The sequence below is a fragment of the Chrysemys picta genome, chromosome 5, assembly GCF_011386835.1.
Source record: "Chrysemys picta bellii isolate R12L10 chromosome 5, ASM1138683v2, whole genome shotgun sequence".
Lineage (NCBI taxonomy): Eukaryota > Metazoa > Chordata > Testudines > Emydidae > Chrysemys > Chrysemys picta.
The window spans coordinates 124453102-124474283 of NC_088795.1; the positions used below are offsets into that span (position 1 = coordinate 124453102).

General features: G+C 41.7%; 1 protein-coding gene across 3 annotated transcripts in view; it reads left to right on the forward strand.

Moving 5' to 3' along the window:
• Nucleotides 1–11073: 11073 nt before the first annotated feature.
• The window catches only part of MXD4 (MAX dimerization protein 4), a 45033-nt gene continuing 34924 nt past the window's right edge, over nt 11074–21182 (forward strand). Inside the window, exons 1-2 of one of the 3 annotated variants that reach the window (XM_005292384.4) lie at nt 11074–11284; nt 11826–11925. In XM_005292384.4, coding sequence (XP_005292441.1) covers nt 11221–11284; nt 11826–11925 — 164 coding nt within the window. In that variant the 5' untranslated portion in view covers nt 11074–11220. Of the gene's footprint in view, nt 11285–11758; nt 11926–21182 lie in introns of all 3 variants that reach the window. The other 2 variants (XM_005292385.4, XM_042855540.2) reach the window with 2 other exon arrangements.

Here is a 21182-nt window from a genome sequence, read left to right on the forward strand (position 1 = left end):
TGTAACATTGGTTACTGATCATCCAAGTTGCAATAGTAGATTTTTAAAAAAAAAATATACAACCAGGAGGGTCTTGGTCACCATCCTGGAAGCAGAAGTGCAGGACAGGAACAGGAAGTATAAGAGGAGGGCCCTGTAGCTGAGTTGGCTGGAGCCACTAAGGGAGATAGATGTTTCCAACCTCCTGCTGGAACTGGAGCCCGCAGAAGATTTCTGCTGTTCCAAGGACTCACTTGAGCTACCAGAACTGCTAGATACACCTGACACTGAGGAGCTGCTGGCAGTGTACCCCAGGAAGATGGAAGGAAACTCCAGAATTCAGGTACACCCCGAGGGGAGGGGAGGAAGTAGCCCGGGGGAAGCCGACCACTGTCCGGATATGTTGCTGAGAGACTCTAGGTCAGCGTGTTGCGGCTGGATCCCTGCTGACCCAGTGGCGGACCACTCTGCTACTGTTAGGGCCATAGGCTGGAACCTGGTGGAGTCAGGTGGGCCTGGGTCCCCCTGCCACCCCACCCCTGGCATGGTAGCCTCCCACCTTAGGCCAGGAGGCCTATGTTGGTCTACTGTCCGCTGAGCTAGGATGCTACACCGGTGCTCTATCCTGTCTGAGGCCTAGACTGTTTGGTGCTCTACCGTGCCTGAGGACTGATGCCTTAGACTGCTCAGTGCCCAGACCTGCCTGAGGGCCTGGGCCCCTGAACTATTTACTGTTCCATCCTGCCTGAGGGTTGGAGCCCTACAGCTGCTAACTTCCCCTTTTTTAGACTGTTTTTCCAGGGGCATGACCGCAAAGAGGCATAGCCTCCCTTGGAGATAGACAGCGAGGGAGGGCCACACACGCCTACACGCTTATAACAACATACTTAGTATTTATATAGCACTCTCTTGCTATAGCTCTCAAATCACTTTGCAAAATGCATCAGCATTGATATTCCATTTTACAGATTGGGAAACAAAAATACACAGAGGTTATGTGATTTGGCCATGTTCCACACCAAACCACTGGAAGATCTGGGAACAGAACTCATGCCTTCTAACTTCTCTGTCTGTCCAGTGGATGGATATTTGAAATTACAGTTTGGTTCAATGAGCTAAGCTCATCTCTGGTGTAACACCTCAGTAGAGTTGCATAAGGAACAAAAATGGCCTGATATCTATTGCATTACATGTCTGTTTTCCCCTTATTAAGAAATATTATTGTTTTTTAATTCAAAGGAAATAAATATCTTTGCTGATTAAAGCAAGAGGGGGGAGAACTGTAGAGGCAGCACATTCATCTTCTAATCTGTGGTGTGGGAGGGAGATGTGAGGTGTGGGATTGGAGTTGGTAGAAGGAGAGCACTTTGGGTACTGTGGCAGTGAGGTTGATTAGAGATTGGGCCTGGATCAGAACAGAACACCCTGAACTTGGAGGGTGTTTGAAATTCAAACCAAAATCTGTATTTGACAAATGGCCCCTTTGTGGCTGTGTGTGTGTGTACGAGAAAGAGAGAGACTGCTAATCCAGGAGACCCTTGTGGATTGGCTGGGCACAGGGCTCCTTTGGTAAGAGGCACAGGGACAGATCCTTAGCTGGTATATGTTGATGTAGCTCTGTTAAAGACAATAGTTCTATGCCAGTTTACACCAGCTGGGGATCTATCCTGCTGTGTTTTAGTAGGTCAAGTACAGTTCTGGCAGTGAGGGCACCTAGGTTCTAATGTTGGTTCTGACGGGGACATGCTATGTGACTTTGGACATGTCGTTTAACCTCAGTTTCTCCATCTTTAAAATAGGGGCAATAACGTGAACCTAAAGTACCTGTAGGTTTGCTCATTGGCTCAAAATGTAACAGCTCTCTTTCCTGTACAGCAACACAGGGCCAGGGTACAGCCACATTGGGATAAAAGACCCACAGCATGGCCGTGGCTGGCCCCAATCATGTGACTCGAGCTCACAGGGCTGAGGCTACTAGGCTAAAAATTGCAGTGGAGACATTTAGGCTTGAGCTGGAGTGCGGGCTCTGAGGATCTCAGAGCCCACGCTCAGGCCTGAGTCCAAACACTGAAATTTTTAGCCCCACAGCCTGAGCTCCACCAAGCCCAAGTCAGCTGACCCAGGCTCTGAGACTTAGTGCTGTGAGTTTTTTATCGCAGTGTAGACATACCCTGAGAGAACATCACGCCAGTGCTCTGCTCCCAGCACTGGCTCCCCTGGAACAAAAAATCAAAGCCAGGGTTTGGTCCTAGCATACAAAGCTTTCAACAGCTCTGGCCCACTTAAACCAATTAAAGTCCCATCTTCTGTGTGGCCCTGGCAGCCCACAAATGTTCCAGTGGAACTGTTAGCTGAATGGGTGAGACTTGTAAGTGTGATTGACAGGGGGTTTCTTGGCAGCTTGGCCAAGGCTGTGGAACTCACTTCCAGAACACATGAGAATGACCACGAATCTTGCTGTCTTCACTGTCTGTACGGTTCCATTGTTAAAGCTGATTGTGGTGTCCAGGATGTTGATGCTGGTGTGGGAGTGTTCAAAATCTAGAGAGAGTTTGATGGATGGTCGTTGAAGTTGTGGTAGAAATCTGAGGGAGTTTAGGTCATCTGTCCACAGGAAGAAAATATTATTGACGAATTTCAGATATATCAATTTCAGGTATGTTACTCCCCATTGGAGGGGGTAAGAATTGTAAGAGTATACTTGCATTCTGTAGCCACACAGATATGCCTGTAAATGTATTATAGATTTATTTTTTGAGGAACAAAACCTGCTAATATATTAAATGTGGCTGTTGTCAGGAAAATTACTATGTAAAAATGACATTGCAAGGTGCCACCTCTATTTTTTTCTCTCGCTGTGAGTTTACAAGCCAAAAGATGGTTGTCCAGATGGCCAGTGCTGAAAACTCCCTGTAAGATCTGCAAATCAAGCTGTGTTCTCTTTGCCTCTTAATTCCTCATCAGTAATAAATATTCTGCAGTCTGATGTTAGTTGATGATGTACGAGACACAATAAAATCAAGCTTGCTTTTCCATACCTATACTAACTTTTCAGTGCTGACAGTAATAAAAAAAATGTTTTTCCAGTAAATACAGAAGATATGACCCACAGCTACACAGGATGCAGATATAATGGGTAAGAAAATGGTTTTACGCTTTCTGACTACAATGGCACTTTAAATCTTTTTATTACAGGTTGATCAAAACCCCCACACTCACTTCCCTTTTCTATTAAAATGGAACATTCCACTTGCTAGTGCTGAACTGGATTCACCTCACCTCTGGGTTTTTTTATTTGTGCCCAGCCTGGCTAAGAATTGTTGGAATCTTTTATTTCACTAAGACATGTCCCTGATTGCAACAGTTGTGTAACTGCAAAAGCAACTTATAACAACTACTTGCTAGAAAATGTGCTTACTCCCCTACAGGATGCTCTTTGTTGCAATCAGGGGCATGCCTTAACGAAATTAAGAAACAAGAAGGCCTGATCTCAGATGTGACCAATTCAGAGATAAGTAATTGCTTCTAATTCCTCAGCTTGCTCAAACAGTAGTTATTACAGAAACACACACACACGATGGATCTGATTCTCAGTTACTCTAAGTCCCCTTTACATTGCTCTGGAAACGTAAAGGAGCATTACATTATACTTTTAGAGGGGCCTTTAAGTGGGTGTAAGTATGATTTAAGTCCCTTTTCAATGCTAGAGTAGTCTAAGGGGAAGGGAGGCATAGAGTAACAGAGGATCAGGCCCAGTCTGCCATAACACACATTCCTGTAATAACAACAAGGTGTCCTTGTGGCACCTTAGAGACTAACAAATTTATTTGGGCATAAGCTTTTGTGGGCTAGAACCCACTTCATCAGATGCATCTTCAAGGCATCTGATGAAGTGGGTTCTAGCCCACAAAAGCTTATGCCCAAATAAATTTGTTAGTCTCTGAGGTGCCAGAAGGACTCCTCGTTGTTTTTGCTGATACAGACTAACACAGCTACCACTGTGATTCCTGTAATAGTGTGACTTAGTAGACAGAGCACTGGTGGGGGCTTAGGAAACCTGGGTTCTAGTCCTGGCTCTGCTACTGGCCTGCTGTGTGAACTTGGGCAAGTCTCTGTGCCTCAGTTCCCCATCTGTAAAATGGGGATAATGATACTGGCCTCTGGTGTAAAGTGCTTTCAGGTCTACTGCTGAAAAGCACTAAATAAGAAGTAGGTATTATTACTAGTAACAGTCCTAAGCCTTCTCTAAGACAACAATGAGTGAAAACAGGGTTCTGGAACTCAGTTAAATATTGTAAGTACTAAAATGTTCAGGTTTAATTTTCAAGTGTAAAATTATCAAAAGCATTTTACAGACATTAACTATTTTATTCCCCCATCAGCCCTGTGAGGGAGGTAAATGTTGTCATTCCTATTATAGAGAGGGGGAACACACAGACTAGAGAATTGCACATGACTTGAGCAGGCTAAGCATCAAGTCAATGGAAGAGCAGCCCAAGTTCATGCAGTAAGCTAGCCTCACTGTCAGATGCACAGCCCATTGAAGGCAGTGGAAAGGGTCCCACTGACCCCAATGTGTGTTGGCTCAGGCACATAGGACTAGATCCTGAAAATGAACATTAATGGGAGTTTTTCCATTGACTTGAATAAGAGCACTATAATGAGGATTAGAACTCAGATCTTGACTCCAAATCCTGGGCCTGTCTGACTCACCAACAATGTCCCCACTTCCCCCCGCAAGCCACAGAGGCCTATGTTTTTGAAAGTGACCACTAATTTGGGGTTGCCAAACCTGAGACACCTTGGGCCTGGTTTTTTGAGGCAGTGAACTCACTGGGAGCTATGGGTGCTCAGCACCTCTGAAAATCAGACCAAGCATGTCTCAGATTTGGCACTTAGAATCAATGGCCATTGCTGAAATTGTTGGCTTCCTTAATCTCTCTGTGTCTTGGTTTCCCAATCTGTAAAACTAAGATAACGACTTGTACCATAAGTGAAATATGAAATTAAACAGAGTTTAAGACATCCATGGCCACATACAGGGAGAAAACTGTCCTCCTATCCCTGTGTGGAGACCCCTCTTCCTACGTGGAAAGAGAACTGTATTGCTTCATTAGAGAATTAAGCCTCACAACACCTTAAACCAAAAAACCCAGAGGTACTGCCCCAACGTCAGAGTGAGGCTCAGGTGCTGACATAGGGAAATACCAGGAAAAGAAAAAAACAAAAATAGATAAATAACAAATAGCTACAATGCGACAAATCCTGAAACGTGGGCAAGGACTGAGTATAAAAGGATGCAGATGGTGAATTGTTAATGGAAGAGTTCCAGAGTTAAAGACCTCGCCTCTAGGGTCCTTCAAAGGTTATAACTCAGGATTGTCAATAGTATCAACCGTACTATCTCAAATGCTATATCAGGACATAAGGCAACCGAAGTCCCCTTGAGAAGAATGAGGCTATTCTTTAAGGCTATGTTATTTAAGACTTTAAATACTACTAAGAAGACTATGAATCATACTCAATAGAAAAGAGGCAGCCAGGGCACGTGTTGGAGTGTGGCTATCACCAGCTCTTGTGGGCATAAACTCAACTTTCTGCTTCTAAGTAAAACGTTGTTTAAACCATACCATGAAATGATAGCTACCCTTTATCACTATAGACCAGCTGCTTGCTAAGCGCTTGTCTATTCCTGCTGCCAGTGGGTTCCTGCTGCCATAGAAGTTGAAAATGGAAAAGAGCTATGTAGGGACCAAACTTTAGGCACATGTTTATTTTTCAGTACATGCCTAAGTCTTTAAAGTCATTGGGTCTAATTCTCCTCTCACTTATATCCATTTTACACCGGTGCATCTCCATTGACTTCAGTGGCACAACTACTGATTCTCACTGGTGTAGGTAAGGGAAGAATCAGACCTATAACATTTGTATCATTGTCATGCACCTTACAAAAATACATATGTGGTTAAAGGATTTATGAGCACTCATGTGGGATGACCTGACCATTCATGGCTGCATCAATCACGAGTAATGTGTCCATATCAAAATCATGCTGATTAAATCTTTATTCCACACAACATCAACATGACTTCCATGTGTACATGCACACACACACTCGTAACTTGCTTAAGCAAACTCATATATTCTACATTTCCTGGGACTGTGTGTGTAAAAATATTTTAGGAGTCACCCTTATACGCTGAATGCAGTTGACACAGGTAGTTTAGCCCTGAATGGAATCAGCTGTTTTTATCATCATGCTAGCTCCTATTTCATAACCCTTACCTACACTAGTACTTACCCATGTAAATAGTCCAGTTGACTTCAATAGGTCTACTCCTCCCTAAGTACTACTCAGCAAGTTTAAGATGTGGAATAGGGGGCACTGGGGAGGAAGAACACAAACATTAAAAAGTGCTTAATTATCTTAAAACAACTAACTTCCACAATAAACTCTTGCACACGCTCAGCAGCAGGAGGTGAGATATTATATTTATCCTGATTGTTCTTTACTCAGAAATGTAAGTACATCATAAACTACTTACAAAGAGTCAGACTATCTCGCTTTTTCTCATTATTAGTAGTATTATGTATTATCATCGTGCCTAGCAGTCCTAGCATGAACAAGCAGCAGCGTGCTAATAGCTGGGAAAGAGGCTGGCAAAGAGGCTCTGAGCCTTCCTAGCTGTTGCCTGGAGTGTATCTCTGTTGCTGCAGATCAGAACATAGGATTGCCATATCGCATAAGGGATGCATGACTGGGACTGTCCATTCTTTTCATTACATGTGTTATACATATGTTGGGGGTAAAGGGAGTTTTGCCTCTTGTAACATAGTATGGATAATATAGATCTGTGCATGTGTATTTCCAGATGCAATGCAGAGCCTTAAACACAAAGTAGCTTCAACTAGGGCCTAATCCTGCTCCCTATTAAGTCAATGGCAAAATTCTCAGCTTCAATGGAGAAGGACTTGGTTCATAGCAAAGAGCCATTCCTAGCCAGCAGGCAACCTGATTTTGTGACAGCCCCATGATCTCAACTGCAGCAGTATTTGGACAGGTCAGGCAGTAAGTGGAAAGTCTTGGAGCAATTCTATGTTCCCATCAGTCTATGGGCCAAATTCTCTGCTGCATGGTGCCTGGTGGAGTTATTTACACCTGTTCAAAGCAGGTGTAAAATGCTACCAAATCGGAATTATAGGGCTGCCTCTCATGTTGTGTCACCACTTACACCTGAATAGAATGGCTGTCAAATACTATCTTTCCGTTTCAGTAGCATTTTACAGCTATTTTGCACTGGTGTATCTGGTGACACCACAGTAAAGAATTGGGCCTAGTGTCTCTGGACTTTTAGCATAAATGAATCCTGGAAAGAGATGAGGTTTAACACCTCAATTTATATGACTGGCTTTGTTCCTTTTAGATAAAAATAGGCAGCCTACAATTTATTTGGCATCTCTTTTTGCTGCACTGATGAGCCTCTTTTGCCATGGGGTAAACAAGATGGATCAGATTCTGCAACCCTTACTTATGCTGAATAGCTCTTCCTCATTCATATAGTTCCACTGAAGTCAAGGAGACTACTCATGTAAGTGCTATTCAACAGATGCAGAATTTGGCCTTATTTGACTAAAGAAGTGACCAAGTCAGATCATGGCCTGATTTTTGTTAATATGTCCTGCTCTTGGTTAAAGGGAAAGAATCACCAGTTTTCAAGCAACAGCAGCTGTGCAGCCGCCACCAGCATTCTGGACTAAAAGCACAAACTAAACTGTATTAGTTTATATAATAGTATGGACATCAGAAGGGAGGCTCTGAGCACCTTCATAACCAGTCTAGATTGGTATGTAAGGTGGCTCCTGTGCACAGCATATGCAGATAAGAAAAGGCAATTGGATATGCTGGCGGCATGCAGAGAGTTGGCAGATAGCTGTGACTACATTCCTGGTGGCCTTTAGGTGTTTTTCTAATTCAAGTTAGAGAAGATTTTGAGCTGTGCATGTTTTGGTTTTTTTTTAAATGTCAGTGCATATTTGTGCAGCCCTGCAATTTTTTTAGCCTCTGGTTACTGTATGGAGTCACATTTTGCAAAATATAGTCTTTATACCGATCCTAGACAGCCAGGTGCATTATCTCTTTCATTCCAATTCATCTCGTTGACATATTATCTACTGTGAGATCTTGTTGGGTTTTTTTACATATGATATTTCTGCACACAATTTTAAATTCTTCCTGGTCTATCTCACTGATGGTTAGCAGGAGAGGTACAATACAATAGTAAAATCTTGAAATGTAGGTATCACTAGGGCTCTAGCTGAAGGTAAACTGGAAGTGAGGGGAAATGATAAATAGTATATTTGTTTATGGCCCCAATTCTGCACTGAGAGCTATGCAGGCAGGCCCCTGCACCAGAGTAGAGCCTAAATGACATCAAAGGGTCTCTGGACAGAGCCATTTCCCTATATGGAGTCCCACTAACATATGGGATTCTGCATGAGCCAACACCTGTCCCAGGGTACCCTTCAGCACAAGGCTGTGCCTACAGGGTTCTCAGTGCAGGATCAGGGCCCACCTGAAGATAAGGGAAAGAAAGTTCCACTAATTAAATGTTTATTAATGAAGCATTTTTCCACCTTGTGCTCCTTCGTGTTAAGTAACAGGTAACAATTCTAGTGAGATATAATTTTCAGATCCAAAAATGGACAGAAACAGTAGGTAACTATGCCCTAGTCTATCCATGGCAGGTTACTTTTCAGATGTATATTCCTTAATTCCTTCAATAAAGAACTAGACTGAAAAAAATTGCTGCAATATTTAGATCTCAAACCAAAATTATCTATGTTTTTCTGTGCATCCTAAAATGCTCTTGGCTTAGGAAGAAATTTTCCATATGGGCAGGCTATTCTCCAACTGCCTTCTGCGGGGTTTCTTGCACCTTCCTCTGAAGCAGCTGGTACTGGCCACTGTCAGAGACAGAATACTGCACAAACTGGATCACTGGTCAAGTTCTGCAGTTCCTATCTTCCTCAAAGGACTGGAGGGAGAGAGGGAGAATACTGTTGTAGTCAGCCTGGAAAAGAAAATCTGTTAAAATCTCCTGACCCATCCTAGCCTTTACAGGGAGATGGCAGAGAGCAAGTAAAGGAGTTGAGGGCATTTGCCTCCTGCTGCCCTACATACAAGAGGCCCATCTGGTTGCAACGTATAAAACATACATACACGCCTAAACCACACTCTGCAATACCTTCTATCATCCTAAGCAGAAGCAGGATGGAACATCAGTTGCGTAAATGAATTGCAAAGTCATGTTTTCCCATAAACAGAGACACAATATTGGTTTCTTTTTTGGTAAACTAGGTATGTACAAAATGCTCTAAGCACAGCATAAAACTTCCGCATGTGCTCTTGCTAGTGCTCTGCTCTTCCTTGCTGCAGGATGTGTTTTTACTTTCCTTTTAGCAACACCCCCATGACAGCAACAGCCGTCCAGTCAGGGGATGGCTACAAATATGTGTATTGTAGATAACTGTAAAACAGAATTCTGAAAATATATTTGCTTATTATTTTTATATCAATTATGATTTACGGCTGCATCTGTTATTAAATCTGTAAAGCCCATTGGGATGAAAGATGCTATAAAAATAGTTTATTACCTGAAGAGTTTGGACAAAGCATAACCAACAAAACAAAGCCTGTTTGATTTAGTGGAATAAGCATCAGCTCTGAAAAACAGTGGGCCCAGTTTTCACATATAGGTGCATTAAAAGGCTGTCATGTTTGAAATTGGAACTCTCTGGACTCATAAATCCACATCCCATCAGGTCTGGTTCAGATCTTTCTGGGGCAGAGTGACTGTGAGGGTCTTTGGGGCAAGACTTTAAAAACTGTTTGTGTGTTCTCTGTGAGAACACTTAAAGCCCATATATTCAGAGGTCACTCATTTTGGGTTCTAAACTTTAAGATAGCTTATGCCTGATTTTTCAGAGGTGCTAAAACCCCACAGCTCCCATTATTTTCAGCTGGAGTTGTGATAGGGTGACCAGATAGCAAGTATGAAAAATTAGGACAGGAGAGAGGGTAATAGTGTCCTATGCTGGGGAGGGGGGGCGAAATGTGTGTGTGTGTGGGGGTTAATAAAGTCCCATATAAGACAAATCACCTAATGTCGGGATGGTCCCAATAATATCAGGACATCTAGTCATCCTAAGTTGTGAGAACCCAGCCCCTCAGAAAATCAAGTCCAAAATATTTCAAGATGGTCACCCAAAAATCAAAGCTCCAAAATTGGAACGTTTTTGGCTTCAAGATCCCATGGCCCTTTGTTGTAAGAGCAGGAAGTTTACCCTGGTATCTTAAAAGCAAAATTTCCTGTGCCGAATGTATTTGCCTTACTTGCTGCAGCCCTACCACCCAGAAGTGGCTGCTTTTGGTGGTGCTATACATCTATACTATATAGTTGAGATACTTTACCATTCTTTGTCATGCAAGGCACTCTCTATATAACAATCCCTGGATGGTGGATGCATTTGTTTTATTTAGCAGTTTCATATCTCATGCATATGACTGCAGCTAGGGAAGGAGAGAAAGGACTATAGGACTGCTATTCTAACACCTTAGCATTTATCCCCAGTCCCTAACTGAGCCGCAGCCCAGACTTCTCTTCCTCACAGCAACACAATAATTCCACCAGCACCATGGGTGGATGGGCCCCTCCTCCTTCACTTGCCTGACCCCTCCCCCCTCACTTGCTTGCGACAAGACACACCTCTCTAAAACTATTGGCTAGTTTCCCCCTGCTTATTTGCATAGCCTCCTCATCTCCAATCAGCAGCTGCTGACTGCTTAAAATGCATAAAGCCGGCCACTCAGTGAGGCTGGGGGCTGGGCCACCACGTGCTGTTGCTAAGCTTCGGCTTCTAAATTGTTACTGTAGTGGCTGACCTATCAGGGAGAAGATTCAGATCTGTCAACATTCTGTCTCCTAACCAGAGGGCGCTTGTCTGCGCTGATTGGCTCTACTTTAAGATTTAGTCCCGCCTCTACCTAGAAATGCTGTCCATGATTGGCTATACCAGTCGCCTGTCGCCTGTGTGTCAAATGTAGGTTGAGAGGTGGTTTATATAGGGGACTTGGAAGTCCCCAGCCTGTGAACTCAGTGCAGTTTTAATGCTCATTGCCTTCCTCAGCTGTTTGAAAGGCAGACACAGAGTTTGGGGGTAACTCAAAGAGCACACATAAAAATGGAGCTGAACTCTCTGTTAATTCTTCTGGAAGCAGCTGAGTATTTGGAAAGAAGAGACAGAGGTATTCAGAGAAATGACTAGCAGGCACTTCTAAACATTTCACTCTCTTTGTTGCGTGGGTATTCGGACGCCCTTTTCTCTGAGTCCATATTTCCTTCACCTGCAAAGGTGCCATGGGATTTAAACGTTTTTGTCAGATGCATTGCAGAGAGGGGGGGAACAAATGCTATTTTCTTGCAAAATCTTTAAACAAACGAGCCCTGACTCGAGTCTGTTTGGATTGTATGTATGTTGCAGCATTCAGTATAGGTTACATTGTTGTGCATGTTGCCGTTTGTAATTGTATTGCCGTTTTCCTTTTCCCCTTGTCACAATGTTTCAAGACGTGCATGATCCAGCCATTTTTATTTATTTTTTTTTACTATTTACTCGGATGATCCTCCTATTTTGGCACTTTTTGTTTTGTTGTCTTTCTTTTAAAAATTCCGGAATAAAATCCAAACAAATCAACCAAAATTTTTGTTTTTTACCCTAGCGTTCCTGCAAAGGAGGAAAAAATGCATGGAAAAATATATTGCCACTAATGCTGACTTTGTCCCTAGAAGCAGAACATGGCTATGCATCAGTGTTACCCTTCGATAGTGACTATTCCAGAAAGAAAACAAAGGCAGGCACGCTGGCCAGAAAATCCCAGAATAACAGGTAATGGATGTACCGTCTTTTTCCACGGTGAATTGGCAACTTTTCCTATATGTCTAGCTTTATGTGCAGCGCATAGATGTATAAAAATAATAACTAATCCCGTGTCTTAGTTCCCAGTAGTCGCCATTTTTCCCCCTGTATGGGCTTGGCTCTGTTTTGATCTCTCATATAAACACTGCCACGCGTACACCATCGCCTTAGCACTCACTGCCTTTCTAAACCATCTGCACTCACGCTTCTTCCCCTGGTTTGTTAATGGATGTGGGCGCTTTGATTTCCTATGTATTTTTAAAATAATCATCAAAATCCTGACTTCCCTTGCATGACACTAATTCCCTCCCAGTCCTTATTTACAGTCTCTTTATTGCTGCGAGATCAAATGCAGCCCCCAGTTGCAGTGTAACGCCGGGATCTTCATGGGGGGAGGGTGGGGGAGATGGGGAAAGGAGGGAAAATGTATCTCATGAACTCGGATTTATGTATGTATTTTAAAGTGTTTCGAGTGAACTTGACCTTTCCGGAGGGTCTACTGCACCTTTGCTCTGGTCTGTGCATCCCCTGCACGAGCGAGTCCCTCTGCATGCAGTGAATTACAATGCATGGTTACATTATTATTATCAGCTGCCTTTTGTTTGTTTGTTTTTGTTTTTTCTTGCAGCCAGTACCTGTTCTATGGTCACCCTTAGCTCAAGGTTTTCTGCGCAGCCTCCCTGCAGCTTGGTTTGGCTGACCAGGCAGTGCTCAGAGTGCACTGTCTACGTGCAGAAGGCTGTCTTAAAGAGACAGCGTCTCCTCTTTACGTAGGAATTCCTTCTTTTCTTGCACTTTATGCTCTTACACACACACACAGACAGACACAAATATGCCCAGATGGTTCCCTCCTTCTCCAAAACATGGGTGCTCTGCTCTTTACAAAATGACTCCTTTAAAAAAATTGTTTATGATGAGCCCTGCAGAATAGCCTAAAATGAACAAAACTTGCCCATGACTTATTTTCCAAATGAGGAAAGTTAGTCTGATCGGGCCAGCTCTTTGATCTCAGTTACTCCAGCGTAAATCCTGCACAACCCCAGTGCAGTCAACGGGATTACTCTGGATTTACACTGGCGAAATGGGAAAGCAGAAAACAGCCCAGTCATGGATATTAAATTTTGAAAATATTAACTAAACAAAAATCAAGCATCTCCCTTAGAAACATACAAGATCACAACGAGCTATGCTTGCAGTAACCACTGCAGAGCAATGTGCTTGAACACAACTGAGGGAATAGAGGGTGTAAATCCTTCCTTCCCCATCCCTTACTCCAAACAGCGCTGATACTTCTGGGGATATAAATTCGGGAGGAGGGGGTAATAGTTAAATTGGTGTACAAAGATAAAGATCAGTTCATTTTAAAGGGGAGTGATCAGGAATCACAGTGGTACCTAGATTTGGAGACACTTTTCATCTCCGTAAATCATTTATCTCTGTTAATTTTTCCATAAAGTAACCATATTGTACAAAGGCAGTTAATTTAAACAGAATTCTTAGGGTTTCTAGTTCTAGAGTTCATGGACTTGTTCTGATCCTTGTTTCTTGTATGCAAGAGACAGAAATCTGTATTACTTATGGAAGCATTATTCCATCATTTCCTTTCTTGGGTTTCTCGCTGTCCACAGCAAAACAGTCATTTGTTTGAACTGTAAGCTGCTTTTAGGAATTTTTAGCAGAAGATATGTAAATCTATCTATTTCAGCAGAATTGAAATTTTTTTTGTTATAGGTTTGGTAGCATTATTTATCAAAGCCAGAGCACACAATACCACTGTTTGTCAGATATTTTTTCTCACAATTTTTTCCCTCACTCTGATTCTTGCCACGCACACAAAAATGCTTTTTAAAAAATGCATAATGATCTTTTTATTATTTTCCTGCCAGCTTTATTGTTTTTAGACAAGCAAGGGCTCATTCATACCTGGGTAGGGCAACACCTCTGGAGAAGTAGGGCCACAAATTCAGTTTTCATGTTTAGTTCACCATGGATATTTGTCCACCTCCTAAGGAAAACAACAACAACAACAACCTTACAATCTCTCTATAACATAGACTTCTGGTTGGAAATAGCAGGATGTTGTGATAAGGCACATTGGCAGAGCCGTGTGGGCAGTCCTGCATTGTGCTTGCCTACAACATGCAGTTTTGTTTCAAATTTAAGTAACAGGTTAAAAACAGGCATCTCAACCTATGAGCTTATGATCCCAAATTCAGATCGCACCGCTGCTCTTATTTGTATTGGGAGCACAGGTGCTGGAACTAGGAGTGCTGGGGGTCTGCCGCACCCCCTGGATTGAAGTGGATTCCATTATATGCAGGCTTTATAGTTTGGTTCAATGACTCGCAGCACTCCCACTATAAAAAATTGTTGCAGCACCCCTGATTGGGAGTTAATTGAATGGTTATTTGGATGTTGGATCACAGCCTCAGAGTGCATAGAATGTGAATGTAATGTTCAGTTTGATCATGCAATCAAATCTTTATAAGCAATTCAGGGATTAAGAGGGGTAGACAACTGGCCAGAGTTCGGAGGATCCTAGTGGCGAGCGGGAGTGGGGAGAGGGAATTGCATAGTGCAAAATTGCAGAACGTTATTTTTCAGTAACTTGGTTATTTCTAAATCCTGTTTCTTCCAGCAGTCTTGGCAGGTTTGAAAACTAACCTTTGCATGTGTCATTTGAGCACAAATAAAAGCACACAAATAATCATTTTTAAAGCCTGAAAAGCATCTCTTTCGTGCATGGATAACTCAAAAATGGGGCACATAATTGTACCAAACTTAAAAAAAATAAATTAGTCTTTGGACTGAGAACAAGTATGAAAAATTTCCTCTCCCTACACCCCAAAAAAGTTACAGGCAACTGGGGACACACGTGCATATGGGGGAAAGTGTTTCTTCAGCCGTAGCTGTGGCCATTACCAGAAGGCTATAATTAGACAGTCCATTGAAAGAGTTCATATTTTTTACATTTTTTGTTTGCTGATGTGTTTGTTTAAATATTATTTGGCAATTTTTAATTTTATGTTGATAGAGAAAACATTTTCATGTTACTGTGAAGGTGGTAGAAAATGCTGCTTGATGCCATTTTTGCCCTATCTTTGTATAATATATATTAAATGTATTTATGATGAATCGATCTATAAGTTTCCTTTTATGATGTGCAGTTTCTTGCCCTTGAGTCATATCTCGCTCTCTCTCTCTCTCTCTATGTATATGTATATATATATATATATGTGTGTGTGTGTGTGTGTGTTCCCACTTTACACAAAACAGATTTGAAAGGGTTTTTTATGTAAAACTTTTTGGTTTATATAGCGTTCTCTCCTGAGATTTGGAAGTGTTCTCCTCAGATGATTATGACGAAAATCCCCTAGTAGATGAAATTGGAAAACAAAAATCCAATCTGAATGGATGATTTGAGAAAGGCACACGTTTGTAATTGATTTTCCGGGGGATGGAAGGTAAACCCAGGTCAGCCCTTCTTGTAGTGGTGATAACTAGACAGTATTTGGTTGCAGTGCACCAAATGTCTCCTCTTGATAGAATAATAACACTAGTTCCTAAAAGCAATACAGTGGAGCTCCTAAAAATTCTTACTATATGCAGTTAGAATAAAATCAGGCTAGAAAAAAAGTCCGATTTAGTAGAGTTGTGTCTTGGAGGTTGTAATGTTAAATTTTCAAATGTCTTTCCATCGAGTACAATGGGTGTAATGAAATAGATGTATTACAGATGTCTGCAATTTGTTCAGAGGGAATATTTCACAGAAGCAGAAAGTCAATGAAGTTCAGAAGATTACTTGGTTGCAGAAAGTTATTTGTTAATAGGAATTCACTGTAGCTTTCAGATAATTGGAGCTTTCTTGTTTTGTTTCCTGTTTGTGATGCCGACTTTAGAGAGATAAGCCTATACATTTTAGTGTTTATATAAGGGGCAAACCGGTAGCCTGAACTGACCCCCTTGTGGACAGTAATCCACATCACACTGCCAGTACATGTAAAACTAGACAGGCCTGATTCTCCATTGCCTTGTACTTTGTGCAGTCTCTTATCACTGTGAATAGTGGGTGTAAAATGCCCATTGTACCTTTACACGAGTGTAAAAGACTGCACAAAGCAGCAGACAATCAGACCCAATCTGTGTTCTGTGCCCATGAAAAGATCAGAAGTAAATTAATACGCAGAGTAAAATCTTAGTGCTCAATGCCTGTCTATTGGGTCACAGTTAAATTTACTGGCAGAGCAGGAAATGGAAGTCTGTGAAGTAGCCTGCTTGGCCTGTTAATTTAGGAGCTGATAAAAAAGAGGGAAAATGAAAGCAAAACTTAGGTTTATAAATATCCCATCTGCATCTGTTGAAACTAATCAATATTTGATAATGTTTTTATGCCAATAAATAGAGTTGTGCACAATGTACTTTGCCCTGGGGAAGGGATACATGTACCAAAGAAGGTGGTGGGTCCAAACGGGATGATGTTTCAAATGAAAACATTGTTTAATGTCTCCATTCTTTCGTTAACATTGCACGTCTGTCACTGCAAACCAGTCTCTGGCCCCTATCTGGCAAGCTTCTCTTTGCAGACTAGAGGTGTGTGAAATTGTTCAGCCAAAACTTTCTTAGCCAAAAAATGCAGATTTGGGTCAACTGAAACATTTTGTGAATTCGTGTTGACTTTGGTGAATTGTTTCGGTTGCAGTGGAAAAAAGAAAAAACTCCAGAAATGTTAAAAGGAACCATTTTGATATTTCTGAAATGTTTCATTTTGATTTTTTTTCCAGGCTAGATTTACACACCAAACCAGTAAATGTGCCCCTCTTACAACCATTAGCCCGATGCTTAGGGCACTCACCTGGGATGTGAGAGCCCCAGGTCTGAATCTCCACTCTGAAGTAGGGACTTGAATCCTAACCATTGGACTATCAAGTCATTCTGGCCCAAAGACTATTAAAGTATTTCATATAAAGTGTCACAGCTTCAGCAGGAGAGGCTGAGAGACCCACCCCAGAATAGCCTGTGTGGTAGGACACTCATCTGGGATGGGGAAGACCCGTTTCAAGTCCATACTCCAAATCAGGCAGAGCAGGGATTTGAACATGAGTTTCCCACATTCCAGGGTGGTGCTCTAACCACTGGGCTAAAGATTATCAGAAGAGCACCACTTCCCTCTCCTCTGACTGTGAATCTAGCCTTTCATTTCTTTTCCTTTTACTAAAAATACCCAAAACATTTAGTTCAACCCAAAATAAAATTTTTCTAACTTTTTTGATTCACTGAAAATTCTGGGATTCCGTTCAACCTGAACTGAGAGCTTGTTTTGATTTCCTGCCTTCCCACCTGAATTGTCAGAGAACGGACGATTCAGTTATTTGCCCAGCTCCAGTGCAGATGGACCTCTACACGCAGAGGAAGCAGTTTAGGGATTAGGGCCTATTTTCCTTCATTTTTTAAATGAAAGGCTGAGAATAAAATACCATAAAATCCAGACTGTGGAAACACAACAATCTCTTTTGCGCTCTCTGAATTCATTGTATCCTTCTTGTTGTTTTTCCCCCAGGAAAAATAGGTGTGAAGGAAAAAGATCTATCTTAGAGAACGCATTAAAAAAATTAATTCTAGTGTTACACTAATAGATCAACTTACAAGATGTATTTTATCACCAATGAGGAACTATAATATGTATGACAGTAGCAGTCTTTTTTTTTTTTTTTTTTTTAAACACATAAAGTCACCAAATCAGAAGCAATGTCAGGCCTCGTTCTTACACACAGGTTTATCATACAAACTCTTGAACCTCACTAGAGTCAAGGCTCTGCATAAGGGTCTGCACCAATGTATCTATTCGCAGAATCCCAGCCCGCATCCATAATACTGGCAAAATTCTGCTTTGAGGCGGAACTAAGAGAAACATTTTTAAGAGATACTGTGTGGTCAGTTAAAGAAAAGGGGAGAGCTTTCAAATAAATGAATGCAGAACTGAGCGAGGTTGTAATCTAACCACTCAAATTCAGGTAATTCCAAAGTTAGGGCCTGATCCTGCAACATACAGCCCAGCTGCAGATTGGTGTGCTGGCACCGAGCTCTAGTAAAGCCCATTGAGACCTTCAAGTTGAAAATGCACCCTTCTCTCTGCCCCATGCATGTCTATTACATTGCAGACTCTTATTAGATGATCACATGCTGCTTCTTAAATAATACATTGTCACATTTATTTATGTGTTTTTCTTCCAATGTGGATATATGTATGTAGCATCTTGTGGAACTTACCACTCTTTGTTCTTGTGTTTTGGCCTGGGCTAATATTTCTAATATACTGTATTTTCAGTGCTGACAATACACCAGTATTGCTAGGTGTCACTCACCATCATTTTAAGCACACTTTCTACGATGCTGCTCTAATAGACATGGGGCTTAAAATAATGGCAGCAGCCCGTAGCTTATCTATGGCTCCCAGTGTTTGAACTGTAGTAGTGCCTGGAGCGCACAGACTAGGTTATGACGTGACCGAAGAGGAAGATGAGACAGATGGGTGGGGCAAGGGGAGAGGAAGATGAGTAAACGGGAAAGCAGTCAAACTACAGAACATTGTGCAGAGGTCTCAGCTCACCACCTGCACAGCCAGCGTCAGCTGGTAGGCAGAGCCCTAGCCTTTTAATCTTAATTTTGATATTTCTTTACATCTGAGCATTTTAACATGTAGTCTTAACATTGCACTAACATGATATCTGAAAGATAACTTCCTAGGGGTACTTAAAAAAAAAACTGGAATAAAGATGTGGAGGGGAAAGAGCTTTTGTCTTCACTATTATGAAACTCTGCTGGTTTGTGAAATATTGCAATCAGAGCATATAAATGCCATAATCTAGAATTACTTGGCTAGAGACTCTTTAGGTGCTGCCATCCCTGACTCCAACTATAGAAGAAAACATGCCCCATAATCCTTATTTGATAATTTGCATTTTAAAAGAATCAGAGCGTAGAATTTCACACCTGGTTAATCACCATTTAACTACTTGGTACTAGATAATGAATGCTAATGCTGTCACATCTAGATAGTAGCCATTACTATTTGCAACAGCTGCTTTGCAGCTAGTGGCACAAAGTAGCCAGAGTTTCTGTGTATCTGGACTCTCTTCTTTCTCCTTAGGAAATGTTTGTGGCAAACATTCCCCTACCCAGTCCCTTCTATTCCTCCTCTGCTTATGGCTGGTCCACACACAGTTTTGTGCTGAAATAACAAAAGATACGGATTAAAATCACTGTAGTTATTTTGGTGCAAGTATGTGTGTAAATCTGCCCTTAAATTTCTTCCCGTCTGCCCTCTGGGATCTGTGGAAAGCAGAGGATACAGGCTGAGGAGTGGCAGAAATATTGGTTCTCCCTGGGGCAGTGCTCTGTGCTTCTCAGAACTGAAGGAGTGAAAAATAGTAATTACTTATAGAGAGCTTTATCCTCTCAAAGAACTGTACAGCCTTTCCTGATGAGCCCTCGTTGTGTGGGGAGGTAGGTATTACAGAACTATTAATAACTCCCATTTTACAGCTGGGAAACTGGCAGGTTGTGTGTCAGATCTCAGATTTCTTCAATGCCTAAACCACTAGCAGGGGTGCTATAACAATTTTTATAGTAGGGGTGCTGAAAGTAGAAACCAGGTATTTGGTTGTTATTACTACTTCAAGCCAGGGGGTGCTACAGGTCTTTAAGGTGTATCCAGAAGCTCTATTTGCTTCCTTCCACCCCAGTCTCACGTTGGGGGTGTGACGCATGGCTTGAAAGGGTTAAACATCCTGCAAAATAAATAACTCTCAAAAGATATGTGGAGAAATAATGTTTGTGTTTTTGTGTATTTACATATGTAGGGTCCACAATGTAATCAACAGTCCCTGTCTATGCTGTATTCTGATAATTCAGAGGGCAAAAGAACATCCTAGCATGTAAATGTATTGTAAACACTGGATATCTCGGCATTCATCTCTCTTTGACATGTACTGTGAACGGTGGAGAAACAAGCAAATTGCCTTATGCTAAGTACCAGTGATGGACATCCTTCAAAGTCATGCTAATTATCTTTTGAACTCCAATTTGTCAAAAGACATGAAATTGTATTAAAGATCCTTGGGTCCTGATTCTGTTCTCTCAGATCTGCGTAGGCTTCATCAGGGGAAGTTTGAGTCTCAGGACTGAGGTCTCGGTTATGCTGGTACACCCTGAATATTATATTTGGATATTGGACTATAACCTATGAACTGTTTCTGAAAGAACTCTTTGCAGCTACAATGCTCGCCATCTATGCTATGAATCTGAACCTCAATGAATTGAACTCATGTCTGTATGTATATTGATCTTTTAACCATACTCTCTTTTGTTTTTTAATATATTTTAGTTTAGTTAATCAGAATTGGCTGTAGTATGTATTTGGGTAAGATCTGAAATATTCAATAACCTGGGAGATAATGTGTTCGATCCTTTGGGATTGGTAGAACCTTTTCTTTTATATGATGTGATAAGATTTTCAGAAATCATCATATTTAACTTGGGTACCTGGATGGAGGCCTTAGGCTGGATCACTTTAAGGGAACTGTGTTGGTTGGATTTCTGAGTAACCAGTAAGGTGATAAAGAAGCTGTTTTATGCTCACTGGGTATATCTAAATATTGGAATATCCACCAGCTTTTTGGAGTTTGGCTGCCCCATTCTTTGCAGTTCACCCTAATTGAGTGACCACAGCTGGCTCCCCACTAGGACCCCGGTCACAGTGGCATAGTCGTGCTTGGATACACATTACCACAGGTTAATTGGGTTATTGGATCAGAACCCACATGCTTGTCAAAAATTTAATTTTGATATTAGAGAGTTTAAGGGTTAAAAATCAGTTACAGTGAGCGAGCTGTGATCAAGATCCTGACAGAAAAAGCCTGGAAGAATTGTGCTCACAGGGCGGGGTGGGGATGGGGGTTGTCTTTTACGGAAAAAGGCCCCAAAGCAGGAACTGAAAAATCTGTTAATTGCCAGTGATAAGGAAGCAGACTCAGCGAAAATGCTTGCAGTGAGAAACCAGCAGCTAGAACTTGAACAAGCTTAGAGAATAAAGGAATTCTATCTTTGTTTTGGGGGTCTGTGTATGTAACACAACTATATAATCTTATGTGATAAACTGATAAAAAGGCAGATCACATTTTTGGCCTACCACTGTTGCTCTGATTATGTTTAAATGGTTTTCACATGAT